Here is a 27,400-nt window from a genome sequence, read left to right as displayed (position 1 = left end):
GGCACCCGCCTTTTGTTTGGTCCTCATTGGTAAATTATGTGAACGATTAGTCATTGTTCTATATTTTCTCCCTTTAATTCCTCTTCATACACACTCCAACTTTCCTATTGTACTTCCACATCTGCCTTGAGTCTCCTAAGGGAGTCTGGCTTGTGTAGAAAGCTGTGTCAGAGCAGTTGTCCCCAAGAAAACTGCTTCTCTTTAGAGCAAATGTTAGAATTTTGGACTTTGGTTGTAGTAATGACTTTGTGTGCTTGTCTTAGGTGGTTTTATAGAGTGGCAAGAACGTGCCACACACAGAGTGGCATAAAAATGAGGTGTGCTCAGTGCAGTAGCCGAGTGTTTGTTGTATGTGGCAGCAGAGGAGGTTTCAGTGTCTGAGGGTCAGATACTGGCTCAGCAGCTGGTGGGAGAGAACAGTATGATTAAGATCCTGATCTACTTAATCAAAAGCCTGGTCCCAAAGAAAGATTCACAGCTTTGCCTGAAAGTCAGAGTAGATAACAGGTACCCTCTTGCTTTCCCTCAGTAAGTCCTCACTCTGTAAAAATGAAGCCTAAGCTTGAGCTGTTGGCTGTTGGTTTATTAATTAGCCCTGTAGGATCACTGACAAGACTCCTGTTCCCTGGGCATGCTCAGTGTAGTGTAGCTTTGCCATCTTCAATAAAGAGCTGGAGGAGTGTTTGTACACAAACTGTTCATGGGCTGTGGTTGTTGTGGTGGAGTGTACCTGGGAGAAGAGGATGCTTTGTGGTTATTACAAAGGCACTGTTAAAACATCACATGGGGGGAAAGACTTGATGTAGTTCTCCAGGACCTGTTTGTGCAGGCCCCTTTCACTGTACTCTCATTTTATTTTACTAGTTCATAGGCTTGTTGTCAGTACACAAATGTAGCATGGATAGCTTCCTACTTGCTAACAAGGTGGCTTGGTTGGTTTTAGGGCTTTTTTGGAGTGCCCCTCAGTGTTCTTTTAATTTTTGTGGCTTTTAAGATGCGTTTCAAGAGGAAATGGACTTGGTAGTTAGAGACGAATAACCTGCTCCTGTCATTCAGCTTGCAATATTTTTTCTTATTAAGACTTTTAAGTGAATTTTTAAGACTAAAAATGGGAAAATAAACTCTAGGAATTGGCCACAAGTGAGAAGAGGAAATTCTTCAAAATTACATGTATACATTGCAAGCTCTAACATTAAAACATGGAAGATAAAATTGTGAATTATTGAAATAGTTGATTCTGGGTAGACTGGGGCACAAAACCTGTCTTGGTACAGCCAGTACTACTGAGAGTGCGTGAACAACTTTGTGAAATGGGAGAAGCTCTGAAATAACACAAGTACTGTGGTTTAGTGCCTGTTCTGAGACATTAAACTATATGAAGTCTGTCAGGATAGTCTTGAAACTTATACTTCATGGCATTACTGTCTGTATTGATAAATCAGCTCTGTTGCTGTTTGTGTTGTTGTCATGGAGGCAGGAAAGGGTATCACTGTTCTGTGTTTACACACTCTAACTTTCAGATATCAGAAATAAGACTTGAGCGTTAAGACTTGCTTTGTATAATTTGGAACTTCCCTTTGTTACTTCCCTTTGTTAGGTACCTCTGAGTTCATAAATGTAAGTATTCTGTGTGATGTAGGATCTCTTGTGGTTTTTTTAACTGCTGGTCTACACATATTTGGGTGGTTTAATGATTTTAAAATGTTCTGAGAAATGGTTTTTATTCTGCATCAGATCGTAAGGAGAGAATTGCAGAAAGAAGGTAGTCCCACCCTTTCTCGTTGCTATACTTCCCCCTCGCTACCTGCCTGAGCTGGCACAATCTTCATGCAGTTGTTCAGGGAATGGATCCAGGGTGGTGGGGGGAAGGGAGTGGATTTGGTATTGATCAGACTCACTGCAGCTGCATAAATGTTTTTTCTGACACAAGAAAGGGGCCAGCACGTTAGTGGGAGCAGTCTGGGAAGGTGCAAACTGCCTCCTTCAGCAGCAGTGAGCTATAAAGCATTACTGCTATAAGTTTCAATCCAGTTTATTTAAAAAGATATGCGGAAATGACTGTAAAAAAGCAGTTATGTAAGGTTTTTTGTTTCTTGTTTTGTATTGGGCCAATATAAAAGAGGTGGCTTGTCTGCTGGCCTGTGCAGCTGGCTCGTGGGGAGCCCTGCAGCACCCAGCCCTGGTGCCTTCCACCCACCCGGGTTCCTCTGTGCAGCTCTCAGATTTATTTGTAGGTACACTTTATATATGTATATTTATATATGTGTGCATATCACATACATATATACACACACATATTTAAAGATGCATAAATATAAGGAAGCAAGGACAGCAAGGAACAACCACAAAAGGTTGCCAAAAAAGACAGCACAAACTGGAAGAACCAGCCAATGGGTTCATGAATCAGAAACTTTATTTTGAGGAACTGTATGTACTTAAGGTGGGTGGTGGGGAGGTTACTCTGTTCATGGCTGTGGGGATTCTCTAGCTGCTGGTACAGAGACGGCGGGTGGTGGGGAGGTTACTTTTGTCCATGGCTTTGGGAGGCTTCCAGCTGCCTGTAGGACAATGATGAGGTATGGAGGTGGTGGAATACAGAGGTGGTAGGTGGTGTGGAGATCCCTCTGCCCATGGCTGTGAGGAGCTTCCAGCTCCCTGCCTGACTGTGATGGGATACAGGCAGGATACTTGTCTCTGGAGGGAGAGGACAGGAGCGTGCTGTGGTCCGGTCCCATCCCTCTCTGGGTGTCCAGCTGTGATGCACAGGAGAAGCAACAAAGGAGGGACAGCCAGCCTGCCCTCCCCTGCCTGGCACAGCCCTTGGTGTGCCCATCTGGCGCTGGCTGTGTCACCAACTCCCCTGTGACATGGGCCACCACCAATGTTCTGCCTGCTGTGACATGGCTGTGACATGGCTGTGACATCACCAGGGCTGGTGCATCACTGTGACATAGACTATTCAAGCAAGAAGAAACAAATATTAATAAAATAGTAATAACTGATAATGCTGGGGAGGGAAACTGAGTAGCTGTAGCAGCAATTTAAAGAACAGCAACTCAACAAATGTTAAAATAGAATTAAAAGCAGCAAGTCCTATCTATTGCCCAGTTTTAAAGACTTGTGCTGCTGAGATTTGTGGGTTTGAAGGCTAAATTCTGGAAGAAAAATGCTTGTCAAGTTGACTGGAGGTAGTATTTCACATCTTTGAGATTAAAGACATGTCCAGTGCCAAACCCTGCATCCATGAGTTGCTAACGGCACTGAGGACATCTCTGCGAGTCCTGTGGTTCACACTTCTTTCTCTCCCTGGCATGAACCAGAGATTTTGCCAGGGACTGTCCCATGCTATGCACTTCAGACACTGGAACAAAATACATAAATTAACTTCTGTCTCCTTTGTTCACTGCAGAAGTATTACATACCCTTTAACTGACAGGACCAGAAGCAATGGGCACAAAATGAAAGACGGGAGGTACCCTCTGAACACCAGGAAACAATTTTTTACTGTGAGGGTGACTGAGCCCTGGCACAGGTTGCCCAGGGAGGTGGTAGAGTCTCCATCCTTGGAGATATTCAGTAGCTGTCTGGACAGGGACCTGGGCATCTGGCTCTGTGTCCCTGCTTGAGCAGGGGGGTTGGAAAAGATGACCTCTGGAGGTCCCATTCTGTGAAACTGTGGTGGGTTGACCCTGGCTGGATGCCAGGTGTCCACCAAAGCCGCTCTATCACTCCCCCTCCTCAACTGGACAGGGGGAGAGAAAATAAAACGAAAGGCTCGTGGGTCGAGATAAGGACAGGGAGATCACTCACCAATTACCGTCACGGGCAAAACAGACTCGACTTGGGGAAAAATTAGTTTAATTTATTGCTAGTCAAATTAGAGCAGGATAATGAGAAATAAAACCAAATCTTAAAACACCTTCCCCCCGCCCCTCCCTTCTTCCCAGGCTTAACTTTACTCCTCATTCTCTCTACCTCCTCCCACTGAGCGGCGCAGGGGGACGGGGAATGGGGGTTTGGGTCAGTTCATCACACATTGTTTCTGCCGCTCCTTCCTCCTCAGGGGGAGGACTCCTCACACTCTTCCCCTGCTCCAGCGTGGGGTCCCTCCCACGGGAGACAGTCCTCCACGAACTTCTCCAACATGAGTCCTTCCCACGGGCTGCAGTTCTTCACAAACTGCTCCAGCGTGGGTCCCATCCACGGGGTGCAGTCCTTCAGGAACAGACTGCTCCAGCGTGGGTCCCCCGCGGGGTCACAAGCCCTGCCAGCAAACCTGCTCCAGCCTGGGCTCCTCTCTCCATGGGGTCCCAAGTCCTGCCAGGAGCCTGCTCCAGCGTGGGCTTCCCACGGGGTCACAGCGTCCTTCGGGCATCCACCTGCTCCGGTGTGGGGTCCTCCACGGGCTGCAGGTGGAGATCTGCTCCACCGTGGACCTCCATGGGCTGCAGGGGGACAGCCTGCCTCACCATGGTCTTCCCCACGGGCTGCAGGGGAATCTCTGCTCCGGCGCCTGGAGCACCTCCTCCCCCTCCTTCTTCACTGACCTGGGTGTCTGCAGAGTTGTTCCTCTCACATCTTCTCACTCCGCTCTCTCTGGCTGCAGCTGCAACTCCCCTGTAACTTCTTTTCCCTTTCTTAAATCTGTTATCCCAGAGGCGCTACCACCGTTGCTGATGGGCTCGGCCTTGGCCAGAGGCGGGTCCGTCTTGGAACCCGCTGGCATTAACTTTATCGGACATAGGGGAAGCTTCTAGCAGCTTGTGACAGAAGCCATCCCTGTAGCCCCCCCGCTACCAAAACCTTGCCACGCAAACCCAATACAGAAACAAAAATCTGCTTTAACTTGTTTATATAAACTGTACAAAATCTTCCACAAAAATAGAAGTCTTGCAGTGAATGCCAACAGAAAGATATTCTCTTGTTTACTGGATGCAATCTTACCATGACCCTCAGGAAGAGCAGAGAACCAAGTGAAATCCATGTGCTGTGAACTATCTCAGGTTGTTGAACAGCGCAGTGATGTGACCTGCTTTGCCTGTGACTTCTTTGTGTTTTGCACACTGAGCCACAGAATTAAATTAAAGGATGTTGAGCTGTACTTCTGTTTGCTCCTCTTGCCATTAGTGTTTGGTCTTGTGTTGTCCGTTTTTCTGAAACGCGACTGTGGGTCTCTAATCAGAGAATTGCTAGTTTGGAGCTTTTTACAATACTTCCTCACAGATACAGATTTCCAGGTTTTAGCATTTCTGAAAAGACAGCACGATGTGCCTGTCCCCCTCTCTCGGAGGGAAGTAGCACGTCAGCAGTGCAGTCTGCATGTGCTTTTTGCAGTACAGTGTGGCTGTAGTCACGCTGTTTGTGGCCTCGTAGCCTCCAGGGTGGATGGGCACTATTAATGCTACGTAGTGCTTGGCTGAGGCCCATCTTGTATGGTACATGCAACCTCTCTGCCTCAGAAACTCATTGCTTTTGTTAGTTCAAAGTGCTGGTGGGGTGGTGGTTTTGGTAGCGTGAAGACTTAAGTCCTCTGTACATGGGTTGCATGATGTATGGGGAAGGTATAGGGCCTTTGGGGACAGTATTGGAGGACTGGTTTTGGTGCATGGAACAAAACTATTCCACTGTTCACTCCAGACAGGCAGAATGGATGTAGACTGTACCTAAAAATGTTCTTTCAGCCTGGCTTCCTCCACTCTTATGGGCTCTCTACCAAAAGAAGTTGACTGTTACGGAGGCGTTGTGGCTCATTGAGGGACCAGGATTTGGGAAGAAAACAGAACAAGACAAACTCGCAGTGTAAATGTGCCCCCAGTGGGTTGGCAGAGACAAGGGATGTTCTGTAGGGAACCTTCTACCTCTCAAGTACAGTACCTACAGCAATATATAGAGGCTGTGACTTGCTCTACCATCACCTTTCCCTCTCCCACTGCAGTAACTAGCCTGAGTAACTGCTTGCCTGCAGTTACCCAACTGATTTTCACATAAAAAGGTTGGTGTGATTACTGACTAGAAAACAAACATTTCTTGCTTAATGAGAGGAAATGAGAACCTACAATTTCTAAGAGAAATTGCAAATGAAAACTTGATGCAGGTGCCACTGCTGGTCTTAAGTTGTGTGTATAAGGTGATTAGCTATGCTACGGACAATGCTCTGTTTCTCTTTGTTAGGAGTTCCTACAAATAGATACTCTGGTGTGTTTGGATCTTAGTGACTGACCCTGATTTTATTTGAAAAAAAAAGCTTAAAACAATTGCTGATTTAAAAAGCAAAGGCTGGCTGGCAAAGCTTGATGCACTTAATTCGTGGCTGTCAAATTTGCCGAATTCTAAGCAAATTTGAGATTCCCCCCCCACCTTCTCCCAGGCTACATACACAAGGAGTGTCTGCAAAACAAGAAATGATTGCTATGAGAGTTATAAACTGCCACTTATTTTGACAGGATATTAGCTTTGAAACCTAACTCTGGCAGTAAGTGCACATTATTAACATGCTTGAGAGTGAAAGAACCGGTACGAAATACTCAGGTGATGCCCTTGTAGTTTAATTCTCCAGTTGGTTCAGATGATGTATCCTGATGAGCTACAAAAAAAAAGTCATTCTGTCTCAGTAGGCAACTGTACAGTACATGGAAAACTGAAGATGAAGAAGCATAACACTGAATTCAGCAGAGAATATATTTTGTTTAATAAAACCTCAAGCCTTTCTTCAACATTTTTGATGTTACAGAGTCTCAACTGCTACGTTGGACTGCTGCAGGATATGACCCCACAGTTCTGCCCAACACCTGATTCTGGCAGTAAATTTTTATAAGTAGTTGTTTAAAGTATATCTCGCATACTCAGCAGGCTCATCCCCTTCCCTCTTCTTAAAAGCCATTATAACCACTTTAAAATTTAACTCTGCAGGACCACTAATATAGGTTATGTAAAGTTCCTGACTGAGAACTAAAGTCAGAAACAACACGGGTAACTTGCAAAAAAACATTTTATGAGGAAGTAGTACTAGCTTTCTAGAGATGGCATGTATATAATGAGTGTAATAATTTTATAGGAAAAAATAATGCAGAACTTATTTTGATTCTGGTGCTCAGGTAAGTGCAGAACTATGTTTAGACTCTTACCTATGCAGCAGCTTGTCTGTCTGTCCCAAATGTTTCTTGTTTCCATTTCTTTGTGACAGTGAATCTGAAGTACTGAAGGGGAGGTTCTGATAGTCTCATTCTCTCTCCTCCCAGCCTGTTAGTAATGCAAAACCCCGTGCTCTGTGAGAATGAGAGGACTCCGTGAATGTACTTGGTAGAGTCTACTTGAAATGGGATAGGAAAACATTGCCTGACCTCTGGTTGCTCTTTATTTCCCACGTTTCAAATGGCAAGCCTCAAAGCTATTTAAAAATTAAGAACGCTTCACGAATTTACATCTTAAAATGGTAGATTAATGTTTCTGAGGGCACTTGCATCCTGTTTGTAGGTGCTGCCAGATTGGGAAGTAGACAGGTGAGGGCAGAGCTGCCATTCAGGGGGAAGTAGATGGGTCGGGGGAGTGGACCAGCAGGGACATGCAAGTTAAAGTCAGTGAGGACAGGCTGCACTTGGAGAAAGAGGAACCCCCTGTGCAATGCAAGCTGGGGCTGGGCTCTGCTGAAAGGGCACTGAAGTCTCTGTAGACGGCGTGCTGAACAGGACCCAGCGGCCCCACTGACAGCGGAGGAGGTCGACAGCAGCCTGGGCCATTGTGGGGAAGGAATTATCTCCCTTTGCTCAGCACTTGTTAGCCTACATCCAGATACCACGTCTGGTTTTGGGCCCTCCAGTACAAGATAGGTATTGACAAACTGGTGCAAGTTCAGCAGAGGGGCTCCAAGATGGTCAGAGGGCTGGAGCATTCACCCTGTGAGGTGAGACTGAGGGAACTGGTGCTGTTTTTCTTACTTACCCTCTCCCTGCTGGACCAAGGGGAGAGCCACAGTCAGCAACCCAACTCTAGCCCAGTCACCAGCCAGAGGCACCTCTTTCCTTCCCTGTCCTTTTTCTGGCCCCAACAGTGTATGTCCAGGTAGCACGAGCCTCTTCTTCCGGGGCCCTCCTGGCCGCTGTCACCTTATCTGCTGCCTCCTTGCACACTGCTGGCAGTGGCCAGGACCCCTTCCCCACCCAGAGCAGGAGGAACAGCATCTGTTGCTTCTTGATTGCTGCCTCGTCCTGCCTCCTGACCTATATATACGTGTGTGTGTGTGTCTGTGGCTGCAAGGGCTGGGGCCCTATGGCGTGCTGGCTGCTTGTCAGAGGCATGGAAAGCTGTTTGGCTGGCAGCGGAGGTCTCTCCCTCCCTGTAGGATGTGGGTCTGTGTGTGGGTCTTGCCTCCCTCCCCAATGCTGCCCTCTTCCCTGCCCTCTTTGCCTTTGGGGGGTTGGTCCCTGTGGGCTTGAAGGACCCCGCTCTCTGCCAGATGTTTTTTCCACCAGTAAGTAATCCTCTGAAAGCCAGTAGCAGCGTGGGGCTCAGAGGCTTTGAAGGGTCCATCTCTCCCTTCTTTGGGGAGAATCAGTGCTGCTTCTGCCAGACATTGAGCCCGGTGCTGGGCTCAGGCCTGTGCACATGCGTTCCTGTCGCAGCAGGCAGACCCCGCCGAAGCCATGGTACCGCAACGGACTCAGCCTCTTCTTTTTCCCCCTTCCCTAACCACTTTCTAGTGTGGGATAGCAACTGCAGCCTAGTTACTGGGATATTCCCTGCTCAGCTTCACAGGGCAATGAAGGAGAAACCAGTACCTGGCAGGCAGCCCCTGAACCCCTTGGGGTGTTCCTACCAGACGAGTCACCAGTGCTTCTGGGGCATCTGGGGGACCCTAGGAAAGAGCACAAGTCACGTTGGTGGGGTAAGGCTGCAGGCACTGAGCTCACTGCAGCACCTTTGCCCTCATCTCTCACCCTCTGTGCCTCCAACAGTGATGCCACACTTGCTGGCAGAGTGGCTGGGGTCCCTACCCCGACCTGCGTTCCCTGAGCTGCGCTGCTGTCTGTGACTGCTTCAGCTGCTCTTCCAGAAAGGCTTGTTGGCCAGCAGTGCGGAGGTTTGGTGTGTTTGGTGGGTACTGAAATAAATGCTCTTTTCATATCATTGACGTTCACGTACTGCTTGACTTTAGGTGAAGCAGTAAATTCTGTGGGCTCTTCAAATCACTAAATCCAGAGAAGAATCTGAATTGTTTTGTTAGAGCCATTGGGGATGCAAGCATATCGTAGAGCATTGCTTTTATTAAGAAATGACTAGTTTTGTATGAAACAGCCTAGTTCATTTCTGCTTAAGATAGGAAGCTTTAGGCAGTCTTGTGGCTTGGGTTTGTTTTTTTTTTGAAGGATATTAAAAATAATATCCAAACACTGTAGTTGATAATCTCTAAGGAATTTCTCTTTTGCTTATGCTAGGCTTCTGCATTGTGATTAACGGGGCTTACTGACCTACTAATCCAGGCAATGGTTAAGAGTGGGCACTTCAGTTGTTCTGAGTTTGTGTTTCTAAGCTAATTGAGTTTGGTGCTAACACCACGCTGCTGCCTTGCTTGCCTTCAGAAGCTTGAGAAATTCTTTTCTAAGCAGTGATCTGTTATAGTTATTTTTGAATACATCGGTGAACTACTTAAAGCTGCTAGTGAGCCTCTCTCCTCAATGTCACGTAATTGCATCCATAGGTGGGATTGATGGTATTTCCTTGGAATTTAGAAATACAATGAGTGCTGCATAGCTTGACTAATCTGATAGACCCTCCTAGTGCGTCTTGCTTCACATGACAGGAGAGTTAGTGTTGATGGAGAGGGTGGCTATGCAGTGATACTAATGACTTCAGAAAACATGCTTTGCATAAAGGCATACTAGACTTTCTTCTTCGTAATCCCAGTCTCTAATGTTAGTCTGTTGTGTGTGTTAACATTACAACTATTCTGCTTTGAAAAATGAACCTTCATAAGAGCTACTGTGAAACTTTCAGATATATTACTTTATTTCATAACTGTAAAGCAAAACAGCAAAAAACCCCTGTTTTTTGAGAATTTGCAATAGGGTTGAACTTTAACGGTGGAAGCTATCATCATCTTTTAGCCCCACCTGACTGCAGTGCCTTCTGAATTTCTCAGTTTAGTATGGTAAATGGTGTTCATACCCAAGCGGTATGTTGCAAGAAGCTAAACTGGTCCGTAGGCTTTGAAGCTCCAACTTGGAGAAAAAATGAAAAGCGGGAAACGATGAAAAGTGGTAAGGATTGTGCCACAGATGGTTGTGGTAACAGCTGGCTTGAGATCAGTCTTCTAATGCTGTTGAATGCATAACCCAGAGCGTGAGACAGACTGTCACCACATCTGAATTTATACCAAGTCTTGTAAAATTCCTTCTTTCTGTTGCCCCAGGAGTTTTGGGTCATCTGTGGAAAGCGCTGAGATTTTCTTCTTTAGCTGGTAACTTTTTTTTTCTCCTTTCTTCTTTTCTGATTGCAGGAAATTTTAGCTAACTAAGTGCGACCTGAGCAAATTAAAATGTTGTTTGGACGCTATTTTGGCTGACTCATTTTTGTTCCCTAGGAAATAAATAAGGTAGCTTCAATCAAAAATGCATGTTAATCTATTTGTAAAATAAATGTTTGCGCTATTGCTTCAGGAAAGTCTTGCCTCAGTTCTGCAAAACTCCAGACCGTAAAGTGTGTAACGTACTATACGTTATTCTATTTTTGCAGGCAAGCAATACAGTGTATCCTAAAAAGCTATTAAAGATGCTGTGTAATTTAATAACCTTATTTTAAAGCAAAATTATGTATTGAATTATGATAGTGTGAAATGAGGTTTTCATGTGCTCTTGCCTCAGACTCTTTTCAGATTAGTCATTTGTTTTCTGGTTGACTGCCTTTGAACAACTAAAAGAGAAGCTTTCGCTTCTGGGATTTAATATTTGTTGTGCCCCATTGTTTTGGGTTTTTTTTAATTTTATTTTTAGGCCTTTTTTTAGCTGTGTTGTGAGTAATGGCTTGCTTCGGTTGCAGAGCTATCTGAGAGCCTGAACAATAACAGTTTGCCTCTTTATTTTAAGGCGCAAAGAAATTAAAATTTATTTTAAATTCACATGTCTCGTCCTGCTAGTGTTCAAGATCTGTTGTCAAGCTGTGGAAATAGTTTCAGATTTTTCAACAAGTTTTATTGAGTATTTTTTCCTAATGAAAGTGTGCAGCTCGTACCATTGTGCTTTTCCCAGCATTTTTCAAATCCTCCTGAAGAACCTCCCTCTGTGCAGAGCACGTTTCCCAGTGCTGCAGAGGCTGCCTTGTGGCAGGCAGTGCGGGAGCTGAAGCTGGCTGACCTCTATTTTAAATGTCAGAGGTGCTTCACCCTTGCCTTTCAGATTCCGTTTGCCTTTTTTAACCCTTCCTTAGGACCCTGCTTGAAGCAATGCCGTTTTAGAGAAGCACTTGTGCAGCCTGAGCTGTACTGTTACACAGCTGGAGTCATTGTTTTTTACAGCTGTGTATCGATTGCCTTCTACACTGTCTGTGGTGTTGGCAAGCCTGTCTGGGTTGTGCTCTGTTTATAGGATCTGTGAAGTGTCTTATCCAAACTGGATGTCAGTAGACAGGCTGAGTTTCTTGGTGACCAAATGAATTTATAGAGCCTTCAAAATCGCTATGTTATAAAATGTGGGTACTTACTCATCCACTTCTTTCAAAACAGCATCCTGTGGGTGAATTGCTCCCTGTTAGTACATGTTGTAAAAGGACAGGCATCAATATTCTTCTGTCGTTGTTTTTCTTTGTCAAACTGGACTCGCCTTCTCTCGCTTTCCCCCAGGTCTCCCCAGGCATGTCCAGGATAGTGTGGCTGGTATTACCATGACTATCTAATTCTAATCGTTGTAGGTAATTAATATTAAAGTTGCCCTATTTTGTCCCGTTGTTTCCTAGCCTCAGTATTAGTTGAGGGTGCAGAATAACTATGAAGAACAAATAGTGTGTGTGTACGTGCGTTTTGTACACTTGGAAGTTCATAGCTTCGGCAGTGATGCAAGTTGAAGAAAATACTGAACGAACGGAGGGAGATTTCAGTAATCAGTGTTTCTTATCCACCATGCTATATAACATACAGTGAGCTGCGTAGGACTGACTTTAAAACACTCATAGGATTGTAGCATTTCCTACCTTAAGGTAAATACTCGAATTAAGCCTTTCAGAGATGTGTATAATCACTCCCTCAGCTGAACTATGAGTGAAAGTAAATGTATTCTCTATACATGGAAATGACAAACAGATATTCTTTCATAAAAGCAATGACTGTTTAGGATGGAATGGGTTTCAGATCAGAAGAATTGCTTCCTACTGTTCTATTTAGCCAAACTTTTTCCTTGTCAGGTGGCCGTTCATTTTAGTCATGGGTTTTAGACGATAAAGGCATGGGATGACAACATTTTTTTAAAAGGTTCTGTCCTGACTTGTGTGGTGTTTGTATCCCTTTTGTTGGTACAAGGAGCCCTCCTGTGCAGACCAGGAACTCCCTACATAGGAAATACTGAGATCGCCCTTGCATCTTTGTCCAGCTTCCTGCCATGATTGCGCTGACCTTATGCCTTTTTTGCAGCCCAGAAAGCCAACCGTATCCTGGGCTGCATCAAGAGGAGCGTGGCCAGCAGGTCGAGGGAGGGCATTCTCCCCCTCTATTCCACTCTGGTGACATCCCACCTGGAGTACTGCGTTCAGCTCTGGGGCCCCCAACATAAGAAGGAGCGAGTCCAGAGGAGGGCCACGAAGATGATCGAGGGCTGGAGCACCTCTCCTATGAGGACAGGCTGAGAGAGTTGGGGTTGTTCAGCCTGGAGAAGAGAAGGCTCCGGGGAGACCTTATAGCAGCCTTCCAGTACCTAAAGGGGGCTTGTAAGAGAGCTGGAGAGGGACTTTTTACAAGGGCATGTAGTGATAGGACAAGGGGTAATGGCTTTAAACTGCAAGAGGGGAGATTTAGATTAGATGTAAGGAAGGAGTTCTTTACTGTGAGGGCGGTGAGGCACTGGCACAGGTTGCCCAGAGAAGCTGTGGATGCCCCATCCCTGGAAACATTCAAGGCCAGGTTGGATGGGGCTTTGAGCAACCTGGCCTAGTGGAAGGTGTCTCTGCCCATGACAGGGGGGTGGAACTAGATGATCTTTAAAGGTCCCTTCCAACCCAAATCATTCTGCTGACAGCTGCTGTCAGGGTGCTGGATTAACTGGCCCTTTGGTCTGACCTGGTGCAGCCTCTTTCAGGTGATGGCAGAGCAGCCGACAAGCAAGTCTCTGCTGCGATATGTACTGTACAAACATTAGCACGTAACTGCAGGGAGCTTTTGGTTGTAATAAGCTATGCAAGCGTAGGTGAAGTGGCCTAACAGTTGGCTAACAATGATACCAGAAAGGGAGAATGTCTCTGGCTTTTCCATATGAACCGTAAGACTGTTTATATATTGATGTACATCAAATTAACTGATTTACATAGTATTTTCTTTTTAAATATTTCCTCTGAGTAGCTTAGTAGGTGTATATTTTGCTGGTTTTGGGGGCAAATCATAAAGCAACTGCTATCTTTGTGTTCTCTAAGACCAACAATAAAGTCATGTCAGTGAAACATAAGTACTACTTTTGGGAGCAGATTTTTTCTTTTCTTCAGGAAGATGCTAGCTCTTAAAGATACATCCAGTGACTTGTTGGGAGAAGTCTTTGTTTGGTGGCTGTATCGTGTACTGTGTGTAAAATGCATTCTTTCTGAACTTTTAAACAATGGGGGAAATTTGTTTCTAATTCTCTGGGTTTTGCTGACAAGATTCTTGAGACCCTCCTAAGTACAGTTAAAAATCTAAGTTTGGAGAGTAGTGAAAGTGGCTGTTATAATGATGCATGTGAAACTTACCTTCAGGAATAGGACTTTTTTTTTTTTTTTTTTTTTTCAACCCACTTGTATCTGGTGTATATACTGAGAAGGGAAAGTGTCAAAAATGGCTGGGATTTTCTGACAGAAATACCTGTCTTTATTTGAGAGTTTGTGGTAAATAAGGGCTTTGACTCTCTTGTACCCACCTCACTAACGATTAATGTCACTTGAAAAGACAAGCTTTATTTTTGGTTTTACAATGTCAGCTTTATTTTACTGTGCCTGTTTACAGACTTTTCCTGCGGATGGGGAGGAAGGAAATACTGCTTTGAAGTTAGGATTTTTGTCTGTCTTCCAGCAGCACAGATCGAGAATTAACTTGTGCTACTTGCCTTGGAAAAACCTGTTCTAAAGTCTGTGCTCTTCACTTACAGGCTTCATGTAGCTGGAAGGTGTATTAACGACTAGGGAAACACATCAGCATATCAATGGCAGCAAGAGCTCTTGAATCTTTTATAAATAAGGATGATACAGAAAAGAGAATATGATAGAAATGAGAGTTACAATGAAGGCTACTTTGTGCAGACAGGCATTTTATGGGATAGGAAGAACTTGTTGCACTGCGGAATGAGGAATTATTTGAAAACACTGACCATATAGTTCAGATCCTGATTTCAAGAACTAAATGAAGACCTTAATCTTCTTTTGCAGAACCAAAAAACAAAAGAACAGATTGAAAGCTTGTTACAGAATGGAAAGCATAAAGAGTTACGGGATCGTCTCTGCTGCAGGCTGACCTTTGGGACTGCCGGGCTTCGCTCTGCTATGGGAGCAGGCTTTTGCTACATTAATGATCTTACGGTGATCCAGTCAACACAGGTAAGCTGAATAGTTGTGTAGGAGAGGACTGAATGGTTTCACAGTAAATGTTTGGGTTATATAGTGTACCACTGAAATACAAGCTGAGGGTGAAACACAGCAGCCATTCAAGAGTAGAGGTGATAGCATGAAATGTTTAGTGCTGAAAGAAAATAAAGTAGCTTGAACAGGTTTAACTGGGCATCCTAGGAGGCTGGAATTTGGCCAGTAGTTAAAGTCTATTATACTGCTCTGTAGTTGGAAATCATTAGCTGTCATAAGAACTCTTAGTATTTGTCAAAAACTAAACAAAAAAATAACAAGACAACCCAAAAAGCAAACCCACCCCCAACCAAACAAGCCTTTTCTTTCATTTTTAGCCAAAGTTGTGAATAACTATACAAAACCAGCAGGTTTTGCTAAGAAAATGAATGGGAAGTAAGATGAAAAAACAAATGTAGACTGACTGTGAAGAACATCTGTATTGTAAACTGTTTAACTTCTGGGCAATCCTTCCAGTAACACTGGTTGTGTTACCTACAACTGGATTGGATAGTTGTAGAAAATATTGTGGTTAATTGCACTGGCATTACTGTAGCTCTGTCTGTAGCTCTTGACACTTTTTAAAGTAGAGATGCAAGAAAGTAATTTGCGATACAAACTTAAACTCTCAAACTGCAAATCTTATGTTACATATTGCATCAGAGAGGTCGATGATTCATGGTTTATCTACGATTTAATATTTGTGTATTTGGGTTAGAGATATCATGGAATTATTTGCTAAGAAAACATTGTAAACAGATGTTGATCTTTTTGAGGACTAGTTCTTTGAAGTTTGGAGTATTTTGAGATGGACTTCTTGATTTGAATACGGGCAGGGAGATCTTGGAACTTCGACGTAGCTCTTGACTGCCATTTTGATAGTTGTATATTAGTGTTGTTGGAAAGAGTCTGATGGGATGGGTGTGCATGTCGGGTAAAGTTTTGGCCAGAGAGGCTTTAGTCCTCATTTCCTGCTCCTCTGCCGGAGGTTAGGCTCTGCTTGGTGGCACTGCTGGATGTACTTTTAGAAGGGCACAGAAGCTGGTATGTGGAGTTGAGGAGCTGGGTAGAGGCTGCCATGGGGGCATGAATGACATCAGTGCTGTGGTGGGGAAGACTGGTGGCAGAGACTCCTCACTTGACACATCTTTTCCTTGAACCACGTTTTAGGTTCTTTTGACTAACTGTTTAAGTTGATTAACAACCAGAAATACAGTTTTCTGGACTTGTTTCTTCAATATCTTTTACCCTCCTTTTTTCTGCTGTTGATTTTGGTCTTGCATGCCAGAAGAGGGCTGGAAAATGATCACTCTTCTCCGTTTCCCTCCCTGCTTCTCTTTCAAGCCATGTTAATGAGTTGTATGTGTGTTGATTGTCTGAATAAATCAACCTGTTGATTAATATAAGGCGTAATCATCTCTGCTTTTCTTTGAAGCGCTGTTTTGTTCAAGGGCAGATGATATATTCTTTCTCAAAGAACTTGGTCCCCAGTTGTCTCACTTCTTTCCCCACCTTTTTGATAAACACCTTTGGAAGGAACAGTTGATGTTGATTTAGTTTTTGATCAAAAGTGATCCATGCTCCTTTTCTATCTTGCTGTCTCATAGTGGATTTGTTCTTAAATCTGCTTATTGTACAGTAACAGGGTGCTTTTCAGCTGGTGTGTTCCTCTATCAATTTTTCCCCGAAACAAGTAGATTAAATAACTTCACATAATACTCTTCACAACTAAACTTCAGAAGAAATTAATTGAGAGTACATTTGAAACTGATCTGATATTATCCAGACTTTGAGCATGTGAAAGAAGAGCCTGAATTTAAACACTGATTTATCTAGGGTTGTAGTCCTGTTAAACTATCATTCCTGACTTTGATAGTCATTCTTGCACATACTTTATTATGGTAAATATTAAGCAAAAAGCAGTTGGATTCTTAATCTGCAAAATACAGCTTTCTCTCACCCCAGTGAAGGTAGTGGGAGGCAAGGAAAGCGTTGAATCCTTTTGAAAATGAAGAGCATGAGTCAGAAAATGGATGTTCCTTATTTCCTTTCCTTATGAACATATAAAATACAAATGGGTTTGGACTGTGTATATTAAATATACTTAAACATCTTATCTGTTCCCACCTTTAGTCTTGACTATTGAAAATATAATGAGCTGATATATTTGTAACCATTGTACTTGGAACATCAATAAAAAGTTTTTGTTTTGACAAACCTTCTGAATCCTATCTACTTTGTCAAGTACTTTTTTATAAACGGAGCTTCAGCCATATGATAAAAGGTGTTTTATTACATGATTTACAAAAGGTTGATTAAAATCTCTCATTTAATACTGTATACTTAAACATTTTAAAATAGTTGTCTCTTTGCAGGTTAATGCTCTGATAGAAGTCCCTCAGTAGACATGACTGAAATAATTTGTTTTCTGTTGGCTCAGGATGAAGTGGTGTGCTTAAAACTTGGAACAACCGGGACTCTATTAAGCTGTTTGACACTGCTAATGTCTGACTTGTACAACTGGAGCCCAAACTCTTGCGGTGAAACCAAATTCCAATAGCTGTTTATACAGGCTTTGAAAAGAAGAGAAGTAACATGTTGGAGCTCACTGGTAGCGTTTGAAACCCAGCCGTATATCTGCCCATTTTTTCTCTTCAGTTTTGTCTTGGGTCTAACATAAAGTTTTCTTTCGGTTTCTAACCTGTAAACTGGACACACCTTGGAATGATGCTTCCTTCAATTCTAGCCTTACTGATCTGAGTATGCCAAACTCATCTGCTACAAATACTGTAACGGTATGAACAAAACTTACTGATGTGGTATAGGTGGTCCCCACTGATCCAGTGGGAACAAGCTGAAGAGATTAAGAAAAAAATAGTTTAAAAACTAGTAGTTTGTTGCCAGTGATGTAATTGTTAAGAGTAGCAAAGTTGCTTTAAACAAGTCCACCTTTCTTTGAAGCACAGTAAACATCTTGATAATGCAGAGGAAGTTAATAATAGTCACTTTACTTTTTGGCCTGTGCAGTCTGTTGAATTTGGAGTTGCTCGTGCTCCGAGCGCCTGAACATTGCATGCTGCCTTTGTGTTTCCAGTCTCGTGAAAGCGTGACTGAGCTTGGATCGGCTGACTGATACGCATTCTTGGCAGAAAGTGAAAAGTTTCATTTTGGTCAGCAGGGAATGTGTTTGCAAGTTCAGTTTCATGGGCATTACCGGTTTCTGAAAGTAAACTGGGTTGTACTCATTTGCTCCCTCTGTGGAGCTTCTATTTTTAGTTGTTTATTAAAGCCATATATCCAGTTAGAAAAAGCAATCTCTGGGAAGCGGATTAGAACTTGTTTCTGAAGTAAACTGCATCAGATTTAATCTCTTTGAGTACTCTTGTTTCAGAAGCTAATGACATTAGCAGTTTTGCTGAACCTAATCTGAAAATGGGTAACCCTGTCTGTCTATATTTGTCCTTACCTGCTACAGGAATAAATGGTCATTCAAAAAAGTAGACTTCAGTGTAATTAAAATATTTCCTTCAATTGAAATAAACCTTAGTTAAGTTGCATGCTTAAGCACATGCTGTGTTCTTCATTTGCATGATTATATTGATATCATGGAAAGTCAGATCTGGAAAGGTACAGAATATCCAGACTCTTCTGCTTTTGACTCTTCTGAAGATTGTAGGTACGTAACCTAGGCATAAAGCCTAGATTTTTCTTGCCTAAGTATTGCTTCTGTCCTGCTGAACCAATTGCTTTTATTAATAGGTAAGTAACCTGTCCCTGACCTCCACAATGACAAAACCAGTCATCTTTGCATCATGGCTATGAGTTTCCTGTTGCTATATAAGCAAAGCTAAAGATAATAGTTGAAAAATTTAAATACTGGACTTCATAAAGCTGTTACTATCTCTCTTGATTCCATCAGCCAAAAATCTTTCCATCCCATTCTTGATACCATTGCTTTCCCCTCATTTCTCTCTTGAAATTGATCTTAAGGGACTGGACATGCAAGAGGATTATTTAAAACATGGCTGTAGAAGCAGACTAGATCTGTCCGTGAATTTTATATAGGGAAATCACCTGAACTGTGCAGTGGTATAAATATTTCATAGAATCATAGAATGGTTTGGGTTGGAAGGGACCTTTAAAGATCATCTAGTTCCACCCCCCTGTCATGCACAGGGACACCTTCCACTAGATCAGGTTGCTGAAAGCCCCATCCAACCTGGCCTTGAACACTTCCAGGGATGGGGCATCCACAGCTTCTCTGGGCAACCTGTGCCAGTGCCTCACCACCCTCACAGTGAAGAGCTTCTTCCTTACATCTAATCTAAATCTCCCCTCTTGCAGTTTAAAGCCATTACCCCTTGTCCTATCACTACATGCCCTTGTAAAAAGTCCCTCTCGGGCTCTCTTACAAGCCCCCTTTAGGTACTGGAAGGCTGCTGTAAGGTCTCCCTGGAGCCTTCTCTTCTCCAGGCTGAACAACCGCAGCTCTCTCAGCCTGTCCTCATAGGGGAGGTGCTCCAGCCCTCGATCATCTTTGTGGCCCTCCTCTGGACTTGCTCCAACAGGTCCATGTCCTTCTTATGTTGGGGGCCCCAGAGCTGAATGCAATACTCCAGGTGGGGTCTCACCAGAGTGGAATAGAGGGGGAGAATGCCCTCTCTTGACCTGCTGGCCACGCTTCTCTTGATGCAGCCCAGGATATGGTTGGCTTTCTGAGCTGCAAGCGCACATTGCCGGGTCATGTTGAGCTTCTCATCAGCCAACACCCCCAAGTCCTTCTCCACAGGGCTGCTCTCAATCCACTCATCGTCCAGCCTGTGTTTGTGCTTGGGATTGCCCCGACCCGTGTGCAGGACCTTGCACTTGGCCTTGTTGAACTTCATGAGCTTTGCACGGGCCTACCTCTCCAGCCTGTCCAGGTCCCTCTGGATGGCATCCCTTCCCTCCAGCGTGTCGACCGCACCACACAGCTCAGTGACGTCAGCAAACTTGCTGAGGGTGCACTCGATTCCACTGTCCATGTCGCCGACAAAGATGTTAAGCAGCACCGGTCCCAATACCAACCCCTGAGGAACGCCACTCGTCACTGCTCTCCACTTGGACATTGAGCTGTTGACCGCAACTCTTTGAGGGTGACCATCCAGCCAATTCCTTATCCACCGAGTGGTCCATCCATCAAATCCATGTCTCTCCAATTCAGAGACAAGGATGTCGTGCGGGACAGTGTCAAATGCTTTGCACAAGTCGAGGTAGATAACGTCAGGTGTAATATTTGTAATACTTCAGTGCACCTAAAGAGAATTTTGGTTTAGATCCACTGAGGTGGTTATACATTTGTATGCTGACACTTGCTAATAAGTTATTAATTATCACCAAGTATGTGATGGCAAGATATTGACTTGGATATCTTCAACTTAGAAGCAGTAGCTATCCCAGAAAAAATTAGAAGTGGACACTATCAAAACCTGAGTCTTGTAAAAAGGAAATAGAAATTCTTTAAATTGAGAAACTTATTAAAGAGAGGACTTATCCCAAGAGGTGCTGGAGTTACTAACTGCCCTCTGAGAAAGGGAGAATGACACCTGGGAAAAAAAAAAGGTGTGAACTTGAGTAGAGGGTTCATATAGTGGAGAGACTCTGCATTCACTTCCTCTCACTGTCATTTTTTAATTCATTTTTATTTCCTGCAGCTTTAATAAAGGTATTTGGGTAGTAAACAAGTCCAGTAGGGCTGGACTAACTTCAGCTGTGGGATCTTTGGCTAAGCTTAAGGTATTTTGTTCTTGTACTGCATATCGCGTTGTCTTTACTTTCTGCCATGGAGAAGTTTTGCTTAAAATTAAGAGATTCCTATTTTTCTTCATATGAAATCTTTGATCTCTGTCAAACAGTGAAGCTGGTTTAAGAGGATGTCCTAGGAAAAATCTCGCCTCACCCTTGACGAGAGTGTTACTTAGATTGTAGTGGCACCTAATAGCTGCCAAAAATGCTCAGGCAGAAATAGCTGGGACGAGGTGCAGGGGAGAAAGTACAGAAGATCAAATCTACTAAAAAAATCAATATAGGCCCTTACCTTGCAACAAAAATAAATCAGCTCTTTTGTGTTTGAGGATTGGAGGGAATAGAAAGCTGGGAGATGTATAAGGGTGCGGGCATTAGAGCCAAAAAGCCAAACCAGCTATGACGGTTGTCACTGGGAAGTAAGGGGTGAAGAAGAAATTTGATGTGCAGAATCCTAGAGATGCCAGGTTGCCAGAACATTCAGGGGATGCCTCTGCTGTGTAGGGAGAGCTCCTGGGCGGTAGATGTGAAATAGAAATCGTGTGTAATGCTTTTACATTTGTAAAGAGTGTTTTGTTGTTTGTAATGTGTTGACTTTCTTATGTGAACAGGAGTGTTAGTTGTTCTATCTGAACTTACCTTGATTCACGCTGCTTCTGAAAAAGTTTATATGCCCCTGTTTTCTGCTTCTAATTAGTACCAGTTTGTCTAATAGGGTCCTGTTTCTTCTGTAAATTTTTTTTTTTAAGTGCAGTTTCTTGATGTTTGAGGAACTAGTACGGCTAAAACTCCGCAATGTCCTCTAATCTCAAGATACCGCTAGCCTAAATAAGGATCTGTTGATAAGAAATCTGTTGTTCATCACTTTAAATGTTAGTCAGCCTGTTCAAGTCAAACTTGCACAAGTTTTTCCTATTCCTCTGTCTCGTATCGCTTTAAAACTGTGAATTAAAGTTCTTGAAGTTGTCAGGGCGGTGTGAACATGTTTGTGTATCAACACATTTCAGTTCAGTGTGAAGGTGACTTCAGCTGGCGATCATGCCATGGTGCAGCTTCCAGTTCTGTCAGTATTCAAAGATTTTTTTTATTTTGAAGTTTTTCGCTCTCTGTGAATCCCTCTATAGAAACACTACATCTGTGGCTGAAATGGTTCTCCAAAGAGAAGCTAATATCTACTTGCTCATGTTTGAAGTACATTCTTTGGTGGAAAGGGAAATAACCATCAAAAGACTTGAGCTCAACTGAATTTCATGGGTAGGAGCCAAGCTAGCTTTCCAGTTGAGAGATTGCTTATTGGTGATATTGAGTCAGATCCGGATAAGGACATTGCAAAGAATTGCATTTAATACTGGAGGAAAAATCTGTTTAATTCTAGTACAAAACACCCCCACTCCTTCTATCAAAAGGATAGTTCACAGTACTGTGTTTGTCTCAGGGAAGGCTGCTTTCTGATTGTGGTGAACTGTAGCCTCTGGAAACTTCCATTGACAATAGTGCTTCCATCTTTTTGTTTAAAACCGCTGATCCATCCTGGGTTGTGATGGATCTCCAGAGAGATTTGAACTGGGAAGTGAGTGGATGTGAAGGCCACAGGGAAGGTGAAGCTGGAACACATGTAATGCACTATTTCAGAGAGCACCTATCGCCTCCTGTTTTGAAAAGGAGTGGCTGACTGAGAGGCTGTTTGTTTTTCTCCTGTGTATGTTTCGGTGCATGTTTCTCCTCACCCACAGTGTGTTTTAAAAATTTACTCCCTTCATCTGCTCCCCTTTCTTCTCCCTGCACGGGGGTCTTCTCTGATATCTTGCCATTGGAAATGTTCTACTTTGATGTATAGAAGACAGCTTTTATTTGTGCTATTGTATCTGCATAGTATATAAATCAAGGACTTTAATCTGTCCACCTGGAGCATGTCACTAGTAATAAACTTCCATTTGAAAAAGTGGGTAAGGATGAAGCATCCTTTTCATGCAAATTTAGAACGAATGCTTTGGAAGCAGTGCTGAAAAGGTGTCTGACTTGTGCTGTGAACACAAGGATAAAGACTAGCACTGACTAGCACTAGCCTTGTATTGCCTGAGTGGATGGACTTTCAAAAAATGGGTTTTTCTCAATTGGGTCTTTAAGATGGTTTGAATACATAAAAGCACAGTATGGATTGCAAACAAGTGTTTGCTGCTTGAGGATTTTGCTGGCTCGAGCTTTGTGTTTATGATGTTTGGTCACTTACTGTTGTACGGCTTTTATTTCCCACAACTGTTTCTCTGTTTGCTTTCTTTGTTTATGTGAACACTTTGGGGAAAAATAAATATGCTGCTTTTGTGAATATCATTATTGATGTTTTTCCTGAGCTGTATTTTGCCTACTGACATTATACATCCTATGTGAAAGATCATTTTTAATGTTTGTGTGTGCTGCACTAGAGCTAATTCTTCCCTACTTTTTTTTTCTTCTGTTTTTTTTTCTTTCCAGGGGATCTACAAGTATCTTGAGAGGTGTTTTTCAGACTTTAAGCAGAGAGGCTTTGTTGTTGGATATGACACACGAGGTCAGGTGACCAGCAACTGCAGCAGTAAGAAGTATGAGTATTGATTACATTTGCAAGACTAGAAATTAAGTTGTGGCTTTAAATGCATTCTGTTCTATCAGAATATTTTTGTCATGAACTGCAGACACTCTTTCCCCTCCCTTAGTCCATTTAAATAGTAATGAAGAGAGGCATGGACTAAAGCCTTTATAATACCAGTTGCCAGCAAATGTGGAATGTAAGAATTTACAGTCTAAATGCACAAGAACATTAGGCAGACATTAAGAAGTTGATATGCCCGGAGAGAAATTTGAATGTGAAGGTAAATTCAGAATACTAACATCTAGCTTGAAATCACTAAATATTAACTATTGTTAACACTGTTGTTCTTTTGTATTACGCATCTGATGTCAGCTTGCTTGGGGGAGAAGAACTCTACCTGCAGCCTGCTGTAACCCAGTATTTTGGTACCCTTATGCTGGTCTGCGATCTCAGTGTATTTCTACTTTGGGAATATTTTACCTGGAATGCTTAAAATGTAAGCTTCCAGTGATGCCAAATGCTGCTCTTTGCAAGGAAAGGGGAGAGAGGATCTGTAAAGGAACTGCTTTCTGAATTCTATAAGGAATCCTAATCCCTTGTCATTCGGGGAGCAAAACACACGTTGTAATGGCATGCCTTACAAAAAAGCCAACCCAGTAGCTAATTATTATTTAGTTAATCAGTAGTTAATTGTTGTAGTTAATGTAGTTACTGTATTTAATTGTTGTACCTAATGTAGTTTTTTATTTTTGTCAACATTTAATATTCTAGGGATGTAAAAGTTCTTGGTATAATAGAGCACAGAATCTAGTGACTGTCTTCTAAGAGTTTCTCCGTCCCCCTGAAGTCTGCCTCTCCACGCCTTCCTGTCTGGTCTTCAGATATGTGTGGCACATTATCCACCAGACTTTGGCATAAGGGTTTTAAACTCATCTGTTACACTGTGTTTGCAAGGCTGTTACACAGATTGTCTGGTTTATGCACAGTTTAAAAATGTGGAAGCGTAAGAACAACACTCCTTTTCAGCCACACAAAGCTTGGAATTCAGACTTGATGGCAGCGCAGATGTCGTGTTTCACATGTCAAAGGAGCAAATCAGTTCTCGACTACATGTTTCTTTTGTCCCCTTGGGATGGCACACAGTTACAGTAGCACTAAAAATCAAATTGAACCTCCCCAGAAGAGTGTTTTCAATTGGAGCAGCGTGCTTATCCAGCACTATGTGAGCAGGAGCACCCCTTTCTTTGCATCAGTTCCAGTGCCGAGGGAGGTGGCAGACCGTCTGGCTGTATCCCGTAATTAAGTTGACATCAACCATTGTGATACACGAGCAAAATTTCAGTAGCTTCAGCTACAAGCTGAGCTCTCAAACTCTTTGAAGTGGTTTCAGGTTACATTTGATAGGTGCTATAGTGAAATTCTGAGTAATTGAAACTTAGACTACAGTATACTCATCATGGGAGATAAGGAAGCAGGTATTAATGCTTGTCTGTAAAAACAAAGTGAGCAAAGCAAACTTACGCTATTTAATCTCTCATCTGTTTTGACTCTGAGACTTCCCATTAACTGCTGAGCTGTGTGTACCCGACTTGAACAGTTACCTGAAAGAGAATGAGTTTCCCTGCTGCTTGAAAGGAAAAGTTTATAATAAGGCAAGGTTTAAAAACATGAGTGCTGTTAATGTTTCTAAACTTTCTGGACAAGAGTGTGCTGGTTTGCAGAAGTGTATTTTAGGAATAGATCTGCTTCGTGGATATTGTCTGAAGCTGCTGAACAAGGCTGGCAAACAAGCTTTGCTGTGTGGGATACTGAATCCTTTTCCAAACCTGCTGTTGCAGACATCTGGCACTTTAAACTCTCTGGGAGATTGCTTCTGTCCTTGAATGAAGGACAAGTGCCACACCAGTAGGTTCTATATCTTTGTTTTTGATATCACTGGTTTATTTACATGGTTGACTGAAGTGCCTTGTGCTCTTCAAGCAACGAATAAAAGCGCTGACTCGGATTCTACAGCCTGAAAACTGTATTACATTGACTGTACAAACTGTAGGATACTACTCTTATTGTAAGCCAAAAAACAATAGAGGGATTTAATGGGAATGTTTTCTTTTTCATGTTGGTAGACTTGCAAAGCTCACTGCAGCAGTCCTACTGGCTAAAGATGTACCTGTATACTTCTTTTCCACGTATGTCCCTACACCGTTTGTGGTGAGTCATCTTCTCTTTTATATTGTTGAAGCATGCAGTTAAGGGAGTATTTGCAAGTTTAGTAAAAATATGAAGTAGCAATTTTCTTCTCAAATTCCATTATTTAAACAGAAAAATAGAGGCTGCTTGGTACACTTGGCTCTTCAAGGAGGCTGTAACAAGAATGTCGCTGAGTTCTTCTGTGTGCAGATAGTCAACAGAATCACATTTCACCCTGGGCTGCTATGTGAGGGCAATAGTTATTGCAGTCCAGGCTTCCCTCTGTTAGTTATAGGTGAAGCATTCTGCTATTCTTTTACTCTGTGCTTAAACACCTGGGTGTCATAAGGGTCAAAGATTATATTTATGCGTGTGAATATATACACATACATAGGGACTGTGTGTTTTTGGACATAAGACTCTGCTTAGAGCGGAATAAATGAAGGGTTGCCTCTACTTTTAATATCTCAAAAAATAGAGCTTTCTGTTCTAGTCACAGAAGCTTTTTCTTGCAGGGTTTTAAATCCATGTTTTCTATTCTGCAAGCTTTTCTAGTGTGCTGTGTATGCTGTGGATCTTGTTTTGAGGGGAGGACTGAAAGGACTGGATGCTCTTTAGCTGGAAATACCTGTAACTTGTTTTTCAACGAGCCTTTTGGTGAATTCCTTCATTCTGTTTCAACCTGTTTTCTCTTCTCAAATACTAGTGTGATTGAGTGTAGACTTTCCTTAGCTGGCCAGTTGACAATTGTGTTTATGTAACTGGTAAATAGAATAATGTTCCTATGCCACAGAATAGAACAAGCTTTCTCTCTATTACTAGCTACAGGAAGCAGAATGATGAGCATTCATGTATACAATTTTCAAACAAACTGGTGAAACATTAAGAGCCACTTCTCGTGTAGCATCCTATTGCATAACTGGCCTAGTAATATAATCTTATTTGTGCCAGCTGCGAATCTCTCGACTAAATCGACATTTCTGGGTTTCCTTTGTAGCCCTATGCTGTTCAGCAGCTCAAAGCTGTGGCTGGTGTGATGATCACAGCATCCCACAACCGGAAGGAGGACAACGGATACAAGGTAAGGCTTGAACTTGAAGTTTGTAGCACGTCACAGCCAGCTGCTCTCCAGTATTGCCTACGTGTCTTTGGCATTTAGCAGCTTCTGGAGTGCGTGTGCGTGTACATTAGAAGGAGAAATGGTTTCAAGTAATTCATCCTTCTATAACCTGAATTACACACACTTTCTTCTGTGACTAGAACTTAAGACCACACTGCTTATGTATCTTGAGCACAAGTGTGTTGTGACATTCCATAGAGTCTAATCAGCAGCTGAAGAAATGCTTAAGCAATTTATTATGTGTTCACTTCTTAGACTTAAAAATGAGTTTAAAACTAAGCTACAACTTGGGTGAATTAGTCCACACAGTAGGTAACTGTGCTGAAGATGGTGACAGTTTAAGAGTTGATTAATAACACTTTGTAGTAGAGCGTTGCTCCCTGTAAGGTTGTTTTTCTGGGCATTGAGAGAGAGGTGGGTGGCTTCATTGTGAAAGCTTGGAACAGTGTAACCATCCATAATAGCAAATGCTGCTTATGCAGTATTGCAACTCTATTTCCTTTCTAAACTTTATAAGAATCTAAACTAAACTCTAAACTTTAACTAAACTTAGCATTCTAGAAGCTTAGTAACAGGTCAGTGAGTAATGGCAATGATAGGAAAACCAGCCTTAACTCTGCACAGAGATAACTCTCGGAGGTGATTGTACTGCACTTTTCCTCTGTGGAACAAGTTGTAAAGTACTTCACCAGCCTTTACTTTTGCTTAGCTACAGCAATGAATAAGAAAATAAGCCACATCAGTTTTCCAAGTACTTCATTTATCAAGAAGCTATTACGTTTGTGTTTTCTGATACGAAGCATTTTACTTTTGTCAGGATATTGTTTTTTCTAGTCTTTCACAAGAATTGTTTTATCTTTTCCTATTTCCCCTGTGAATTCAGGAGCTTCTGAAGGTTTTGGACAATTTTAACCAAACTTGACAAACCCATAGTTCTGAAGATACTGAGTACCTATTGGTTTCAT

General features: G+C 42.7%; 1 protein-coding gene across 2 annotated transcripts in view; it reads left to right on the top strand.

Annotated features, from left to right (window-relative positions):
• The window catches only part of PGM2L1 (phosphoglucomutase 2 like 1), a 55,439-nt gene that overhangs the window by 16,510 nt on the left and 11,529 nt on the right, over nucleotides 1-27,400 (top strand). For both annotated transcript variants that reach the window (XM_050903569.1, XM_050903561.1), the window contains exons 2-5: nucleotides 14,587-14,754; nucleotides 23,032-23,138; nucleotides 25,252-25,336; nucleotides 26,313-26,396. In XM_050903569.1, the coding sequence (XP_050759526.1) occupies nucleotides 14,587-14,754; nucleotides 23,032-23,138; nucleotides 25,252-25,336; nucleotides 26,313-26,396 (444 nt within the window). The remainder of the gene's footprint in view (nucleotides 1-14,586; nucleotides 14,755-23,031; nucleotides 23,139-25,251; nucleotides 25,337-26,312; nucleotides 26,397-27,400) is intronic.

Source organism: Gymnogyps californianus, chromosome 1, assembly GCF_018139145.2.
Source record: "Gymnogyps californianus isolate 813 chromosome 1, ASM1813914v2, whole genome shotgun sequence".
In the NCBI taxonomy this organism is placed as follows: Eukaryota; Metazoa; Chordata; class Aves; order Accipitriformes; family Cathartidae; genus Gymnogyps; species Gymnogyps californianus.
Note: the sequence above shows the minus strand (reverse complement) of the source record. Positions and strands in the feature narration are given on the sequence as shown.